General features: G+C 39.2%; 1 protein-coding gene across 3 annotated transcripts in view; it reads right to left on the reverse strand.

Annotated features, from left to right (window-relative positions):
• The window catches only part of CARS1 (cysteinyl-tRNA synthetase 1), a 37,160-nt gene extending 18,331 nt beyond the window's left edge, over positions 1 to 18,829 (reverse strand). The window contains exons 1-12 of one of the 3 annotated variants that reach the window (XM_032984915.2): positions 18,748 to 18,828; positions 12,652 to 12,897; positions 9,707 to 9,798; positions 8,787 to 8,875; positions 8,382 to 8,478; positions 7,832 to 7,930; positions 6,707 to 6,856; positions 5,355 to 5,495; positions 4,514 to 4,602; positions 3,716 to 3,837; positions 860 to 972; positions 193 to 321 (exon numbers count right to left, since the gene is read on the reverse strand). In XM_032984915.2, coding sequence (XP_032840806.1) covers positions 193 to 321; positions 860 to 972; positions 3,716 to 3,837; positions 4,514 to 4,602; positions 5,355 to 5,495; positions 6,707 to 6,856; positions 7,832 to 7,930; positions 8,382 to 8,478; positions 8,787 to 8,875; positions 9,707 to 9,798; positions 12,652 to 12,897; positions 18,748 to 18,772 — 1,392 coding nt within the window. In that variant the 5' untranslated portion in view covers positions 18,773 to 18,828. Of the gene's footprint in view, positions 1 to 192; positions 322 to 859; positions 973 to 3,715; positions 3,838 to 4,513; positions 4,603 to 5,354; positions 5,496 to 6,706; positions 6,857 to 7,831; positions 7,931 to 8,381; positions 8,479 to 8,786; positions 8,876 to 9,706; positions 9,799 to 12,651; positions 12,898 to 15,602; positions 15,645 to 18,747 lie in introns of those variants that run through there. The other 2 variants (XM_032984917.2, XM_032984916.2) reach the window with 2 other exon arrangements.
• Between the last annotated feature and the right edge of the window lie 36 nt (positions 18,830 to 18,865).

Here is an 18,865-nt window from a genome sequence, read left to right on the forward strand (position 1 = left end):
CCCAAAGACCCAACACTGTTTACATACATACCATGAAGTAGGATAATTTAAGAATAAAATCCTGAGAACAAAAACCTATGCTTATACAAAACACACAAAGTTTTAAAAATTAATCGATGGATTTGTGTAAATTGCAGTCAAAGCAAAGCATGTCAATTTTTCACTGCAGAAACTGAAGACCGGTTTGTTCACCTCAGACTGCGCCAGTTCATTGTCATGGTGGGGAAATCGGAGATCAAACCCTCCTCCATGAATATCCATCGACTCTCCTAGAATGGATCCAGCCATTGCAGAACATTCAATGTGCCAACCTGGACGTCCCTGTTAAGCAAAAGACATTACCTGACTACTAGTTAATTGTCTTCCTCTCCTGCCTATGCACCATCCCCTCACTGGTCTGCTCCTAAGCAGTTACGCACCTGAGAAAATGTGATACAGTTTTACCAAGAAAACAGTCTCAGTTTCATAAAAGTATACTGTTAGATTTAAAGATCAAACAGGGCATATACATCTGTGATGTTTTGATTATCCTGCTTATTATCATTTTTTAAAATCCATTAATATTTTTGATCACAAGGAAAATAAAGGATATAGAAATTACTGCAGATAAAACCTGTAGATAAGAGGACAAATGACTGGCCATCATGAGCCTGCATTCAGACTTCTGTTTCAGAAGTATCAGACAGATAGATTGATACACATTCTAAATTATTAAATGAACACAGCAACAGAATTTATGATTGAATACAAGATCCCCATAATCTGTATATGATTAATATGAGGTGAGGCAAAATATTTGTGTAACAAGCTATTTATAATAAGGTGTAGAAGATATAAATCCTGATTATAATGTCCTTACCTTTCCCCATGGAGAGTCCCATGAGGGCTCTCCTGGCTTGGAGGATTTCCACAAAGCAAAATCATTTGGAGAATGCTTCTCACTTAAGCGATCAGCTGAGATGCTCAGGTCACCTTTCAAAAGAGAAAATGTAAATATATAAATTTTATTTAAACCTCAGCATTATTGATTTTTGGCCTCACTGTCCCTCACATCAAGTGAATTTAAAAAAACCCAAACAAATGAACAAGAAAAGAAAAACACTCGGCCCTCAAAATTCCTCATAATTAACCTTGCTAATCCTTCGGGTTTTTGATTAATGTTTGGTTGACAGGAAATATGACAAGTATCAGCTGCACTGCTTTCTAGTTTTGACATGAGATTCATCTACATTCTCTCTGCAAGCATAATTCCAAAATTGCAGTTACAGAAAAAGAAATAGAGAAACAAAAAACCCTATACTCATAGACAAGTAAGAATGCAGAATCAATTCACTCCAAAATTAGAAAGATCCAAATTAAGACTAGGAGTGTCTTAATCTGCACACATAAAATGATCATCAGACATTTCTTCCACGCCTAATCTCAGCTGCTGCACAGAATGGCTGGTGGTTGTTCAATAGCTATGTTTACTGTTTTGTTACCATCACAGATGTGTTATGCATCGTCTGCTGTTAGCTTCTTATGATCATTTAGGTGGTACTCTCATTATAACATCTTTAAAACACAGGGAATTTACTATTTCTGCAGTACTATTCAAGGTTAAAAATGGTTAACAATACCACCTACTGCATCAGAATCCAAGACAGATTGAAGACAAAACTGTCAAGGTTAAACTTGTCAATTAATTTTGATGTACATGTTGAGATACCTGCAATATCAATTGTTTAGAATATCTAACATTATGCACTTTAAATATAAAAGTATTATGCTTTTATTTACATTAATTGCAACTTGCAAAGCTTAGTATTTCTGCTGCCTGTCACAGTCTAAATTACATTATCTGTCAGGGTAAGGACAATCATCACAAATGAGTCAAAGCAGTGAAGCTGACAAGCAATAACATGATGTGTACATATTCTTGTTTAGTTAAATTAATCACTCAGCATTGGTTCCTATTTGCAAAGGGACACAACAATTCAACAAATGACTGGTTACATGGTGGAAATGATACAGTCATGTTACCACCAATACAATGGTTTAAGATAGCGCCTTTTATTTCACATAGAAGATTTCAGCTATAATGGTTTGAAATAAGAAGAAAACAAGACATAGCTATTTGTGCTGGATTTGTGTGTGTGTAGGGGGGTTCTGGTAGCAGTGAGGGGGCTACAGTGGTGGCCCCTGTGAGAAGCTTCTCGAAGCTCCCCTGGCTCCAGGTCAGACCTGCCTCTGGGCACAGCCAAGCCAATCAGTGATGGTGGCTGCATCTCTGTGATAACATATTTAAGAAGGGGAACCTGGGAGGAGGAGTTGGAGTTGTGAGGAGAACATCTGCGCCAACCCCAAGGTCAGCAGAAGAATGGAGGAAAAGGGAGAGTGTGTGGGGGGGTTGCACTGGTGCAGAGAGCCGCCCTGTATCCCATGATGAGATGGCAGGGCCACCCCCCTGCCACCTATGGAGGTCCACAGTGGAGCAGAGGCCAACCTGAGGACTGTGGAGGAGCCCACACCAGAGGTGACTGTGCTTGAAGAAGGCCAAGACTCTGTGGAAAGAAGCAGCCCCCACCATTGTAGTTCAGTGCTGGGAGGATTGCAACATATAGGGGGCAACCATGCTAGAGCATGTCGGGAAGAATGTATCCTGTGCGAAGGACTCATGCCAGAGAAAGTTTGTGGAAGACCATCTCCTGTGAGAGGGACACCATTCTAGAACAGGGGAGAATGCAGGGACCTCTCCCCTGAGGAGGAAGGAGCAGCAGGACTGACTGTAGACCCCACCCCATGCCCTCTGCGCCCTTAGGGGGGAGGTGGTAGAGAAATCCAGAGCAGAGCTGAGGCCAGGAAGAAGGGGGGTGGGGGGAAAGGTGTTTTTAAGATGTGGTAATGCTTCTCACTGTTCTCATCCTGATTCCTGACCCTTCTGCTTTATTTTCTCCTTCCCATTCCTGAGGGGGAAAGGGTGAGTGAGCAGCTGCATGGTGCTCAGTTGCCCTCTGGGCTCAAACCAGGACACCATTTTAATCTGCTTCTTTCAGATATTGCTAGTTTAACCTAGTACGAGTGCTCTAATTTCACCTACTACGAGTGTTATATGAAAACCTTTTAATATTCTTCTGATAGAATTTGTGAACGATTTGCTACTAAATCTGTACAACATTAGAAGCAGATAAGAAGTGAATCTGGTTTATTGAGCATTTTAAGCTGCTCGTCTGCTATGACTTGACTCAAAATAAAGAAATCTGTATTTAGATTTAGTTCAACACAACAAGGTTTACAAAGTAAAAAGAGGAACCCAAATATTTGTCATGAAATAACCACAGCCTGATGTGGAAAGCTTTCACCTGGCATGTGGAAGACCCAGCTTGAAGTCTTTGCTCCTCCTACTTTGAAGCAGATGAAGAGCCAAATAACTGCCTATAATCAAATGACTGAGCTATTCACAATTCTGACCAAAAAAACCCCAAACAAACAAATACGAAAAAAACAACCCAAAACCTTCCTAGAATGAATAATGTTTCTTGGTATTTTCCAGCTAAAAACTTCCAGAAAAGTGCTGGCTCAAGCTACAAAACTTTGGAAAAGAAATCTATTGGTAAAGGAAGTACAACAGGTAAACCATTCAACTCCGATTCAAACATCAGTGAAATCAATTGAAGTGATCAATACATCATCAGTTTCTTCAGCAGCTTAAGCAAATGTTATTTCCCCGTTTTACCTTCACCCTCTTGAAGAGCTTTTTGATCACCCACAGCTTCAGGAACCAACTTAGCATAGGAGTGTGTTTCACTGGAATCAAACTTCACAGTATCAAAGTATACAGATCCATTGGAGACATACCTGAAAAGTTAAGGATCATTGTCTAGGTAACTTTCTACCAAGATTTAACTGAATTTTATTCCAAAAAAATCACTGTCTTAAACTTAAGTTCTTTAGTGAAACCACATACAGTATGGTACTGCTCAGTATCGTACAGATGACTTAGGTGAGCCTAAGTTTTAAGGCCTTACTATAAAGATATCCAACAAATTCTTTAAAGCCATAATAAAATTGATCAAAGGGAAAACAACTAACATCTTTTCATATTAGACAATGCAGAAAACCAGTTCACGATTACGTTTTTATAACTTCTGTTATTTACAACTGATTTCTAGCCATCTACTCGGGCAACCATTTTTTAAACCCCTTGCTGAAGGCCAGAAGTCAAACAAAGTTCAAGTGAATGGGACTTTGACTATTCTAACGAATGAGGATTTCACCCTATAAATTTAATAATCTAACTTCTCTCTTTGTAAGACATCCTAAGTATAGAATAGTACATTTTTATCAGGTGAGAAATTAGAGGTCTTTTGTGAAGGAACCTTAAGTTTCTCTATTTGATGAAACACTACTTCTGGAAAAGACTACTATTGCATAAGAAAAGAGAAAAAACAGTTCACAGTGAAGTGTTGAAAGCAACCATTCTAGCTCTGATACAGTATAAGCATACAACAAAAGCATCCAGTAGCAAACTTACCCATAACCATTATCCACAATTTTTTTCACAAAATCCACAATTTCTGGCACATATTCACTAACCCGTGTTAAAACATCTGGAGGTAAAACCTACAGATAAAAAGTAGATTTTTGTATTTTTAATATATATATGAATATTTATAAATATGCAGATATGCATTTAAATATATATATATATTAAACATTGGTTTAAAATTGGCTCAAAAGCAAGTGGCAGTAGAATCTAAGACTCCTATTTCAAGCCTTCAGCTCTGAAACGATGTGCTGTGACCATTTTTTCCTCTAGCCTTTAAGGTGATGTTAACAACAAACTACTGCGGGACATGTCAGCTCTTCCACTTACTGAACTTCTAACAAAACATGCAATAAATCCCTCTTATTTTCAGGTAAATTAATAAGCCTTCACTGATCTGAACCACTGCATATGACGACATTTCTTCTATGACAAATCTGTCCTTGATTGTTATTATCACACAATTTCTTAGTGGATGAAGGCTGATAAGTAGTCAATTTAAATGCTGAGGTTGGCAGGGCTCTCTTGTGCAGCTAACAGACTATCTCAAACTTCTGTATCAGTTTATGATTATAATCCCATGTTACACCAAGGGGCAGGGACAGAGTGCACACGTCAAACAGTCAACTGACTGGTAACATGCACAGTGCATTGCTGGGATGGAAACAGAACAGGTGCTAATTTAACTGCTACCTATTCACCTTAAAATACTTTATCAATAAGGTTGAAATATGAGGTTTCTGAAAGCTGTTAAGGACCTACTTGTATTCTGGGCATTATGAGGCATGAAACATACACTTTTAGAACAGAAAACAGTTTGCTTACTTACATTGAGTGCTTCCATATCTTTATGAAATTCCCCTTCCCAGAATTTGGGGAGCTTTGAGAATATGGAATTGTCAGTCACCTGACTGCCAAATTTTGTGTCCAACCAGTCAGACAGCAAATCTTTGGCTTCTTCCAACAGCATCTATAGAACAAGAATTGTAAGTGCAACTGATCAAAGATTTACCCTGCTTAAACTCTGCAGAAAGATCTTATTCTGAGCACAGAGGTTTGCTTAAGGAAAAAGGCACCTGGCTATGAATACAGAGTAATCCCTGCTCCTACCAGATTTTGATCATATGGCCCTTCGTAAATATGGATGAAACAAACAGAGGAAGGAAGATGAACTGATAAAGGGTATCTATTTTGCTATCAATCACTTAAATAGGCATGTGGAATTCACGCTATAAACACTGCATGGGACCTGCAGTTATATCACATCATTTGTTCCCCACATTTCTACTGGATAATCCTAACAGAAGCCTTACTATGCACATTTCTAAAAAGTGATTGAAAGACTAATTTCAACATCAGCAAGGATACATTTCAGTCTTAAATTAAAAGAATTTTCTTTTTACAATAGTATACAGCCCAGAAGGTGTGATTGTTTTGATTTTGGTTGTTTTTAAAATTCTACTAGGTCAGTATACACTGTTATAAAGTCACTTGATACTAGACTAGCTAGACTTTGTTAAAAAAGATACTTTAGAGAGAGAGCCTTCTCAAGAAGGGAGCATATACCCTAAAGTAATTATCACAACCTGAAAGAAAGAGAAGAGGAAAGTGGAAACCGATTACTAAAACACAGTAGTTATATTATCTGACTAGGTTACTGGGACACTACCAAAGCCCAGTAAAGTCAACAGGATTATTGTCACTAAATGTAATGGTCTTTGGATAAAAATTATCCTGAGCATAATTTTGGGGATGCATTTTCTTCTCTGATCAGACAGAGACACTTACGTAGAAAACTGCCACCAGTATTGGAACGTCATAAATGCATGTTCAGTAATTTATACTGAAACTAATGCATTAAGACAAAAAAGTCAAAGTCTAAATACATGCAAGAGAAAAATCCCCTTTGGAATGGTAAAAATAACTAAGTAATTATCACAGTGGGAGGGAAAAAAAAATAGTCACTGATAAAAACAGCATCCAAAAACTGCATAGTTGAGTTCAAATATCAAATTTCCTGTATTGAATGCAAAGTACTAAGAAGTCTTCAGGCCCACCATTCCTCTTTTTATGAAAAAAGACTTCCGTAGTATTTCAGGGAATTACTACAAGCTAAATACTATTTTTTAAACCTCTAACAATTATAAGCCAAATAAAATTTAAAAAGAAGCTCAAACTGACCTCATGACATCTGTTGATCTCTTCTGCAGGGAGTTTTGCTTGCACAGCTTCTTGTAGAGGATCAAAAGCAGAATTCACTGCACTTAGAATTCTTTCCAACATTTGCCTTTTATCTGGGTCTGTTGTCTCATTTAATTTAACTGAAAAGAGCTGCAACGAAAAAAAAAATATAGATTGCAACTTGCAGTACAGTAGTGCTATGCTCCATACACAATTTATTACTTTAGCCACATAGTATCTTACTAGTGATGAATAATACATTAATGTCACATAAAAAGCTTTGATGTCAAATTACTGAAACATATTCTTCATCAGACATAGAGGTGAAGTCAAAAGAATTTAGTTCACATGCAGATTCAGTTTTTCAGAAAGACTTTATAAATTACAATATCATCATTACTGTTGTCTAGTAATTTTCATTTTCTATGCAGTTGATCACCACAAATCTGAAAAGGAGACGCTTTAATGCAAAACAGAGAGAGATTCAATGCTATGCTCACAGAGTATGTTGGGCAATGGCAGGTGGGCAGAATTTTCAGGCCTCCTATTCCCAGGCCTGTATTGAATGAATTAGACTGATAATCTCTTTGTGATCTGTAGTTCTAAATAACTAGAGAATCACCTTCCCCCACTTTCATCCCAGCATACACAATTTATTAAATCCCTATAGCTTTGGAGGCTTTTTGCTCTTTCCAAGGCCATCAGTGGTGCAAAAGAGAAATCTCACAAGCTTTAAAAGATTATGGACATGCCACTGTTTAAAAAACATTTTAAAGGGTTATTTTTAAAGTCTGAATTCTAACACACAAACACCCAAATGCTTTTTGAGATTTTTCCCCAATACCCCAACAACAATATACACACACTCACAAAAAAGTTCTATGGACATAAAAATCAAGCGTGCCTTTTACATGGATAGTTCTTGTCAATTCTAAAACAATGGAAGAATCAAAGTGATATGCAGTTCCAATAACATTTCTAATATTTGTGGTACTAGTTCAACAGAATAACTGAAACAAGCAGAAAGTTTAAGGTGGTAGCAAAGTCAGAGGCATTTTTTAGGTGTTTTGCTACATTATTGAGTAAGAACCTAAGACACTAGCAGGAATTAAATACCACACCCACCTCTGAGGCAGTTTTAACATCTTTAAGTAGCTGATCTGGTGCCAATTTGTTCTCCCTATACCGTTCAAAGAGGTAATTTTGTCTTGCCCTCTTGATGATCTACAAAGCATAAACATTAAAATATATTTCCAAAACGACACATAGTTATACGAAGTGCAAATATAATCTGTCACATACCAAAGGCATTTCAGAATCCCCATAAATTTAACAAGCGACAAGAATTACATGCAGTAATACAAATTAAACACACCATATATAGTTAATCAGCTACCTCAACAGAGTTAATTAGGTCTCTCAGCAACAGGCAAAATAAGTTGCCTTTGTAAAATGCTTAGTCTTCATCATTTACGACAACATTCATTTATATACAACACAGGCTTTGCTACCATAGGAATGCTACAAAACTGACAAAAATCAATGTGTGCAAAATGTATGTCTACGTTAATAAGTGTAAGATTTATCTTGGCTTATCAAATGGCAATTACATATGACTCTCTGACTTCCCTGCTCAAAGTACAGTATTTTAGATAGCAACTTAAAAAGACTTTACCTTATCATCAATATCTGTAATATTCATACAATAGAAAATGTCGTATTTAAAATAATCCCTCAAGATTCTTCTCAGGATATCAAATGAGATGTACGACCTAAAACCAGAATAGATACAGGTGTGTTTTCAGTGAACATTGCAAGTCTATTTCTATTCTATGCACAAACTACTTTAATCTCAGAGTCAATAATTTTACAACAGTGTTAATTTTTCATCATCTACTAGTAAGTTTTTAATCACACTATGACATATCATAACAAGCTTTTCAGCTCAAATCTCAAGTGTTGAGTCTAACAAGACTATTTTCTAGCAATACACTCATCTAAATAAAGTATCTTTTTCTATTACACTTTTGCTTCCAATATGCACTGGTTTTGCCTATATCAAAATAAGGAACTGCAGTACCTGGCATGTCCCATGTGAGAAGCATCATAAACCGTTGGACCACAGCAATACCACAAGACCTTTTTTCCATTCTGAGGCTGAAATATTTCCTTAATTGAAAGAGAAGGTATAGTGATCAGAAGAAACTGAAGACAGGATCTCAGACCAGTAACACCACATTTAGAGATCAGAACATGAAAACATGGATTATAATTACAAAAAAAGGAATAGCTATTCCACTCCCAGTTTTACCATAAGAAAAGATCACCACTAGCTTTATTGTGTAAAAGAGAGAGTAAGGTGTGGCTGTTTATGTTATCTCTACTCTTATCAATCAAGACATCAGATTACAAAGATTTGGACTAGGAAAGGCATTATTCAAACTGCGATTGTAAAAGGGAAGATCAGACTTTCTTTTCCATTGAAAAAGGTTACAGAGTAATCATTTCACACATACTTGGATACTACATCCCATATACCATTGCTATTCCTAGTATTTCCTCTCTTTCCCAGAGAACTTTAAAACAAGACGACAAGAAGTTTTACCAGTTTATGTTACAATACTATAATTGGCGAGACTTTTTTTACACAAACATCTAAAGAAAGAAACTGTGATTTCATTCTGTTCATATTGCCTATATTTACGTGTATTACAGTTGAACCCCTCGCTATTTTGCATGATGATAACTTGCAACTGGGAATTACATATTATGCAATATACATGTACACTTGTTGCATATGTATATTTATTGTGTATATTGTAACACTTGCCCAGCAAACACACTTGACTGACACAGCATCTCTGGCACATGCTTGTTAACATTCCACAAAATACAACCCAGAAACCTGTCTACTGATAGGGTAAACACTTAAGGAACATTTGATGACTTCTCTCTATTTGTGTTTCTATGGAAATCTCCACTTTTCTTTCATTTGGTCACCTTATTTCGAGTCAGGCTGTTGTAGAGGCAGAGCCTAGAATGTTTTGTCCCTTCAGGAGGAGACCAGGGGGGCTGCACACGCTTGCCTTTACCTAGGGGGAAAAACAGTTTAAAGAGAACTGAAAAGATACTTTCCACAAACAGATCTGCAATATAACATTTTCCCCTTATCACATCACAAAGTTATTTAAAGAGAAAAAAAAACACATACAACTAGACAGATCAGTTCCAGTCCTAATAATACAACTACTTTTGTTAGAGCTTCCTACAAAGCCACTAAAACCAAAGTAAATTATTTCAATCTAGTTTATTTTCCGTGCTCTAAGATCCAAGAAACAGGAAGGGAGAGGGTATAAAAGTAAGAGCATGCAATTCAGTTAAGGCATTAAAAAGAGCTTTGAAATGTAATGAATGATTAATAAAGTGTAATGACAGTCCTGGGCTTTCTGCAACGCCACTGATTTTACTGCGACAGCATATCACAGATCTCACACAGAATTTGCAAAAAATCTCCAGAGACCAGAGTTAGTCTTTAGAGCCAATATTGACAGAGTATGTGTACTCAGGGCGAGAGGGAGGGGAGACGGGAAGGTTTAGAAAGAACCTCAGCTTTTTATCATACACTGTTGCTATGTACATAAGGCATTTCTGAACACACTCATTTATCAAAAATATGCTCCAATTCAGCAAGAGACTAAATTTTGCCATTAAAGAGAGTAGATAAAACCTAAGGTAATACTAGTGACAATATTCTTGCATTTGTTCTCTTGTGAATTTTTAAGAAACAACATAGTTGTTAAACTCATGTTTTTTTCTAACAAAAGTATGAATATGTCATCTGTCAAAGAGTTGCAGTTTGCTATGCACAGGACTGTTTACAGCTGTAATGACGTTAAACTAATTATCACATTAACCAGGAATGAAAGCAAACCAGGAAATTCAAAAATACAGCAAGGTTGGCAGCTTAATACACACAGCACTGTCTTTAGGAATTTTCATGGTATGTTTTTAACTGCAATTAAAATATTATACAAACTATTCATGTAGTTTGCAAACAAAATTGCCTTTCTGATCCTGTGTCTCAGGGCACTCTTCATTAACTCTGCTATCCCAAATATTTTCATACGAATATTTTGGCTGAAAACCTTCGAGTAATGTAAACATTTATGGTATAAAAAATTTTATCTCTTCCTCACCTTCCTTTTGTGAATAACTGCCTAAATAAGAAAAAAAAAAGATATTAACTGTAATACTCTGTCTCACAAATGGACTCTATTTAATCTCCATGTTGTAGATCCACAGAAATATGTGTTTATTCTAAACATTTCATTGTATCAGGTACTCCTCAACAGAATACCTCAAGTTCAAGAGCAGTCTATCCATAACACAGACCATATACCAAGGTATGGATTTGTTTACTCTTTGATTTACAAAGATTACGCTGTCATGCTTAACTGTGGCTAAAGTTTCCCTCGGGGAAAGAAGCCTGTGTGGGTTAGTCTAATAAAAGATAAATCTGTAAAGCTTTCTTTACTTACAACCACACTAAACATAAGAAAAACCCCAGATACTACACCCTAAAGTTCTCAGCTTGCAAGTTAGGTGTCATGTTATGTCCAGTACATGGACACCAAGGGCAAAGTGAAAGGCATGCTGCTTTGTTCAAATACATCTCTGCCAGCTATAGTCTTCCCCCTGGCTGAACTGAAGTTCATTTGCTCTAATCCACCCCTGAAGCTCTCTGATACCCAAAAACCCCCAATCCAAGGTCTAAGAAGTGTGGCGGATTCACGTGTCATTTTCATAGTGAACACTGCAGGACACCATTTCAGGACTTGTGATACATATGCACAGATCATGAAGATAACAAGACATAACCCTTAAGAAAGAGAGACTTAATATTAAAGATTTCATGGACAGGAAAACAGAAACTTTTTCCCTTATTGCTCCACCCTGATCCATGAAAGTCTGCAGACAAATTGCAGTTGGTGGCATTAAATCTGCTATCAGAGCCCTTGGTACTGCTGAGATCCCTTCACAGCTGAAAGGAAACCAATAACCAGCACAAACTCATGCAGGCACACACACCTATCCAGAATCTACTCACAGCAGTCTGACTTCAACTGCCAGTCTGCTAGGAATTGAGAACACATATGATGAGAGGTTGGGAGAAGGTGGCATCAGAGTAATATTAGTCTACAACCGTCAGCAGAAATGACAGACATTATGCATTCATTTTTAGGTATTGCAAGCACAATACAACAGCTCTGTGTTATTATTATTAATTATTTCATGACTCCCTGAGCAAGGATCTCACTATAAAGCAATTAAATTAGACAACCTCATTGGAAAAAAACTCAGGAGAGTGATGCAGCTCCCAAAAATGCCAGCACCCATGCTTACACAATGACCTAGATTAACCGGTTAGTATTTCCTCAAATCATCAGCAATGCCTACATCACCAGGGTTAAAAAGAACCCCAAACATTCTGCTTGAAATTCAATGTTAATAACAATTGTAAGAGGCAGTATTCAGTTTACTGTATTAAGAATTTGTATGTTATACAACTATTTATTTACCTATGCAGGGAAAAAAAAAGTGGACAGAGCAAAACCTGATATTTCAGGGAACAAGCCAAAACCCATATATTCTTTTACAATCCAGTGGCTAACTTTTTAAAGAAAATACACATAATCAAAATCTGTACACTGAGGAATTTTTAAAATGAAAGAAATGTGGAAACAGAGCTTTAACATTCAAATAGATCAGGATGCATCAATTACGCAGTAGGCAAGGAGAATTTCAAGACCTTGAATACAAGCTGATACAGTAAATTTTAAAGCGTGCAAGAGAGTATGAAAGGGAACTTCCAGGAATTCTCTGCAATAAAAACCAATACAATGTCAGCTAGTCTATAACCTGCCCAGAAGTTTCATATTACTCACTTGTTTGAAGTTTACAAGGCTCATTTTTGTCACTGCTGCCATCATAGATTGCTTCTATGTGTCTGTACCACCGGACAACATGGATATACTGGTCCACAGGTGGCCCCGAAAACTTTCTGAATACCTCCACATCTGCATGTGAAAATGTGAACCCCTGGATATAACTACGAGTGCTCAGGTACTCGTTCAAAGCCTTCACCCTGGCTTCCTCTTCACTAATGCTCAGAATAAAACTGTAGCTGGAAGCTGTAAAGAGAGGCACAGGACATTTGGTCAGCATTAAAGAAGAAGGAGATCCCATGACCAAAATATTTCCTTATACTATATGTCTCCCCCTCTAAGAGAGCTCTGGCAACTGACAAGAAATTTGAGAAAAAATATTAATAAAAGCTACTGAATAGCCATACATTTCATATTATTAGGATTATGTCCATGCTGTGATAAGTTTTTTTGGAGACATCTTTACAAAGAGTAATAAGGACAAAAGCACAAGTCCTTCTCACGAAGAAATATTACCTACTTGAAATTGGAGAAAATTCTTTACAGACAGCAAACCTAATCACTCTTTTCTGTGCTGCTAAAACACTCATCCTGCAAATATTTACATTTGATTAATTTTATACACTGTGGATAGGCTGTGAATACGTCTACTGAAGTTGAACATATCCTTAAATCTTTGCAGGACTGGGGCCCACATGCAAGCTCCCAGCATGATGCTCAGTTACTCCTACTTGCTCTAACGACTCAAAACTTAAGCTGTTCCTGTATATTCCCATACTTTTCCTATAACACTTTGTCTCCTCAGACATATGAGTAAAATTGAAAATGAGTAAGATCGACACAAATGAACAGAAAGGATATTAGATCATGCTCCTCCCTCACAATTTTTTATTTCCATGATTTATTTGGTATACAGACAAAGCATCTTTACAAACACAGAGACGTGGAGGAAGCAGAGGAAGGGGTCTGTGTCTTGGTAGGGAATGCTCACAGTAATGGCAAGCCCTGTGCAAGTCAGTGACTATGAAGCACTGTGGAGATTATGGCATCTGGGCTAGCGCTGACGTTGGGTAAGCCTAGCATGCATATTTTCCTACAACAATTCAATGTTTGTAACTCCCTTCATGTTCAAAGTACTGTATAAACATTAAGCTGATACCCTGCTTAGGTAGCCAGCCAAGAAGGTAATTTAAGATGTAGTCAAGGTCATAGAGCAGTAAAGTGAGCGAGGCAGCATGAGAACGCCTGTTCCCGCTCCCAAACCCCAACAGAGACCACTGCCACAAGTGTGGCTTCTTACACTTAGTATGCACATCTTCTGCACAGGTAGCTCCCAAAGTATCGCAGGTGCTCACAGACCAACACTCTTGGAAAGGGAAGGATGAAAGGAGATGGGGAAGGGATGGCTAGGAAAGGATGTGAGGAACTGCAGAATTGAAAAGTTTTTCCAAATATCATCAGTTAAGACTTTGTGAGCAGCTCATTTCCTAAATGCAAATCAATTATTAAAATATTCTACAGGAACTCAGGATGACAGGGAAATGGCAGCCAGATACCAAGTATATTTGTGTTTTGATTCTTTTGAATATAAATGAGATACAGTGACACACCAGCAGAACTAATAAAAGAGATCAGTGATTAAAATATAACCATTTAAAAAAAAAAAAGTCACAAAATATATTTAAAATTCATACACAAAAGTAAAGTCAGATTCATGTAGTCTCAATCCTTCTTAGGGGCTATCCATGTAATTGTTCATTACAAATAAGGAATAACAAGTAAACAATGGTTCACAACTAGAATTTACGGGCTTGCCTTACCCAGCTGAACAGGAATCAGCTTCAGCTCACGTAGTTAATCTTACTATAAACTTTTCAGGCTCCTAAATATTTACTGATGTTTACAATCATAGAACTTCACATGTTTATACACAGGAAATAGTTTAAAATAGTTATGTTCATTAATCTATGTAAACCTAAGACATAAGTCTTCCTCGAATGTGAATTCTGTATCCATTAATCATATGAGAGCAAAGGTCAAAGAAAAGTATTACAAGAATGATCTGTGTAGAAATGAAACTGTATCTCAAAGAAAAGATCTTTAAAGATCTACTGGAAGGAAAGCAACACTCAATTTGCAAAGTATTATTAGGGTTATTACGACCATTATTCACACACCAGGCTGCTAATGGGAAGCAAGTCAGTGTATCTGAAACAATATAAGTGCTTTCCAACCACATCGGTAAACCAATCTAAAAGGGAAGTTACACAAACTTACTCACAAATACAACAAAGATGACAGAACTCCTGCAAGTAAGAAGAGATGGCAAATACTGCCTGTGAATGTCAGTACCGGCTCAGCCCTGATAGGCAGAGCAAGCAAAATTACTTTGAACAATCTTGGCAGGCACATTAATACTTGAAATTATAAAGTTTGACGTTATGTCTAGTTGCAAGAGCAACAGCAGACTTGAAAGTTTAATACATCAAAGAAACCAGTTAGCCCAGGAGACCTAACAGGAATATGTCTTTATGTCGAGACTGATCACTGACTCAAACTCAGCCCAAACTCACGTCCGTGACTGCGCACCCCAGCAAGTGCAACACAGCATGAACACCCCTGAGCAGCGGCTGACAGGGTTTCGCTGGGCGCAGCAGCAGCTGAGCCACAGCAGTCTCCAGCTTTCAGCAGGCTCACTGTACCAGTACAAGTTTCCCACATTGCTTTCACAGGCTGTGCTGGGCTCCAAACTTCCTTTTCTAGACTGATGGCTACTTTTCAAACCGTGACAGCTACCTTAAAGCTAGCACAGATGTGTTCTACTCTCTGCTGCAGTCAGATGAAAAGATACACACAAATCTGCTGTGTTAGAGAGTGCCAAGTGATCAGTGCCATTCTGCAATCCCTCTGAGCATCCTATTTCAGTACACACAGGACAAAACTTTTCTCACTTCTGGCATTCTTGTGAGTAGCTCCAAACCGGACAGAACAAACAAAACAAAAGCTCTTCTCCTGAAGCACAGGGTCCTCTCCTGGGAAGAAAGAATGAATATAACACTGTCTTTTGGAAGGCAGCATACCAGAGGACCATTTCTTTTCAAGCAAAAGAAATCAGTCAAAACTATCTTTACATAAAAGTCTGTTCCGATTTGATTTATAGCACTACTAAAAACAATAGTAGTACATCTACAGAATCTTGTTTTTCTTCACCCCCAGTTCCCCCCCTCCGTGTCTCACAATGCCTTTAGTTCATCACACAATCCCACTGAAATACTTCCTGGTACCTCGTAAGTGCTTCATACCCTCTGCCCATATGCTTCAGTATACCCATCCTGTACAGCTCCAACCCAGCTTTGCTCTGCCTGCCAACCGTGTCCATGAGGCAGCCCACCGTCAAATGTAATTAATGCCAATCAATAGATGCAAAAAGTATTGAGGGAGAAGGGCCAACGGACATATGTAGATCTGACTTGTTTTACCCGTTGCTTTAGGAAACCAGGCTAAGAAATAGCCCTTCCCTATGACTTCAATTTTTTTCCTCTCCCAAAACAGAAAAATTAGTTGCTACTACTCAGTGGCATTAGGAAGTGCCTTCCTGACAACAGAAACACAGGAGTGTTACAGAGCTGTTGCACAACACTGAATGTTAACTCATGTGAATGGAATGATCCATAGACATCAAATCATATCACTCGAGAGCAACTCGTTCATAAATCAAGCACTGAGCATGAGTACTGGAGAGGTAGCAAAATAACTGTGAAAAATCATAAGAATTAATGTTAATAATGTAGCATTCTTCCCCCCCCCCCCGCCCCGCACTGAAAATTTGTTTCAAAAAAATTCCACTGTAGACATCAATTAATACACTTCTCATAGTAACATTGCTGGCGTATAATCTCTTTGGGCGATATAATTGTCACACATTGTTCTTTCCATGCACGGAGAGCTTCGGATACTACTAAAGGACACTGGGAATTTGTCTGCAAGACTGCAGCACCACACAGACTCAAAGGCATAAGATCGCGCCTACATTCTATTTGCACATAAAATGCCTTTTGAAGTTTAATCAAAATGTGTAACCTACACTACCAAATTTGATGGAAATTTTTCACTTCTATTAACTTGAAAACAAAAACCTCTGTTCCTTGAAGGTGTTGACAGCAAAGTAAATATAGAAAAGCCATAAAGTAGGCAGTAATCTAGGTGACACAAAAACAGGGAGTTACTTTGCTTCAGGGAAAAATTGGGTTTCCTGGGCTTCCCTGAACCTGCTAACCTTGTCAGTCATAATTAGATGACAACTGAAATGTTCTGGGATTTCTGCAGAAGTATTCTCTGACAAGAAATCTTAGACATTTCTGAATATTTTAAAATGCCATTTCTCTTCTAGCTTGGCTTTCACAAATTTAAAACAATTCATAAAAGATAAGTGTAACATGTCTCATTATTAACACAGCTCCAAACTAGCCATTTATCACCCCAGCTAGCCACTCTGGTAGCTTTGGAAGGAAGTCCAACTACCTGCTCAGCCAAGACAAATTATCCTTTTCCATAAAAATTTCAGGAGAACTGAACTGATGCAGCTATCCCATCTATGCAAGACACAGCATACACAGAGAGTATTTTTTGAGACTCGCACATGAGGATCAGAAGGCTTTTAACAGAGCAGGAATTTTTAAGAACGGAGTATCCCAAGGAAGAGCTTGTCAGTTCTACTCACTTTAGCCATTCTAGTCACATTAGTTAAGTTCCACTTCCACTTTTCCTGAACTGAAACTAAATGTAACAATTACAATTTCAGTAAAAAGCAAATACTATTTGCCCATTAATAAACTTAACTAAAAAGTTTCTTAAAGCACACCTGAACTGAGCCTTTGGTTGGGATTTTCCCCCCCCTTAACTAAGATACTGAAAACACATCTGAAAAAGCCAGTTCTTTGACAACAGTAAATGTTTCTGGACTCCCTTACATAGGAATGTTACTTGTGATGAACAAAGAGCAAAGTAACTTTCAGTAACAAAGAAAAAGGGGTAAAATCTTTGAATCTACAGATCTGTAACTGGAATGACAGAAATTTCCAACCCCTTACATACCATAATGGTATTTCATACTTGTATGACTGGTATGCCAAGTTTCCATTTGCTACGGTAGTGCCAAAAATTAAAGTACTACCCTGGCCCTCCTTCCATATGGAAGAGCATAGTATAACCCATAATTAAAACACGACCACAAAAAAAGTCCGGAAAAGTCAAAAAGTTCAGACATGAGTTCAAGGGAGAACACAGGTAACTAGGAAAGCCAGTAAGGGAGACAGAGGCAGGTGAAAGAAAGCAGATGATGCTGTGATAAGCGCACAACCCACTAAGCCGTCTGGCAGCCACCTAACATCTCTTCGAAGCCATTAAGCTGGGGAACAGCTGTTTCCAAACTTCAGTACTGAGAGGCTCGGAGCTTTGACACAGATCCCCGTGTGTCATCGCTAGCCTTTGCAGCAGTGCCGAGGCACGATGTGGATCGCCTCCCACGGTCTCGCAAAGGCACCGGAGGCCCTCGGATCCACAGGCACCAGCCTGAGAGGTGCAACGGGACCCTATAGATCCGCGCTCCCCAGTGCCCCACGCACGTACAGACCCAGTCACCCGCTGCACTTCCAGCTCCTCGCTCCTGATCCCCCGAAGCGGCACCGGGGGCTGCTTACACGCCAGCCACCGCCGAGGGGCACGGGTGACCTCCCCACGGGGAACCCACCCAACCGTGGGTGCCAGGAGCTGACAGCACCCAGCGCTCCTGCCCCGAGCGTGTTGCGACAGCGGCCGGCGGCGGGGTCCCCCCAGCGCAATCCTGAGGGCGGGTTCGGGGGGGTGGGGGGGGACGACGCCCCAACGCCCCCCCCGCCGCCATTTCCCGCCCCGCCGCCGTGACAGGGCGGCGGTTCCCACCCCCCACCCCCCCTCGCCGCCGCCTGACGTCACGGCGCCTACCCGACACGGTGACAGCGGCGGAGCCGTGACGCCAACCCCCGCCGAGCCGTGACAACCCCGCGGGACCCCCCGCCCCGCCCGACCGAGCCCCCGCGGCGCCGGTCGCCGACCCACCCTGCTCGGCGGTGGCCGCTGCCATCCTGCTGCCTCCTCCCCGCGCTCGCGAGCTGATGCAACAGCGTGCCCGGAAGCGTCGCCCCGCCCCGCCCCGCCCGCCACTACGCTACTTCCG

Source organism: Tyto alba, unplaced genomic scaffold (assembly GCF_018691265.1).
Source record: "Tyto alba isolate M040663 unplaced genomic scaffold, T.alba_DEE_v4.0 Super-Scaffold_8, whole genome shotgun sequence".
NCBI lineage: Eukaryota > Metazoa > Chordata > Aves > Strigiformes > Tytonidae > Tyto > Tyto alba.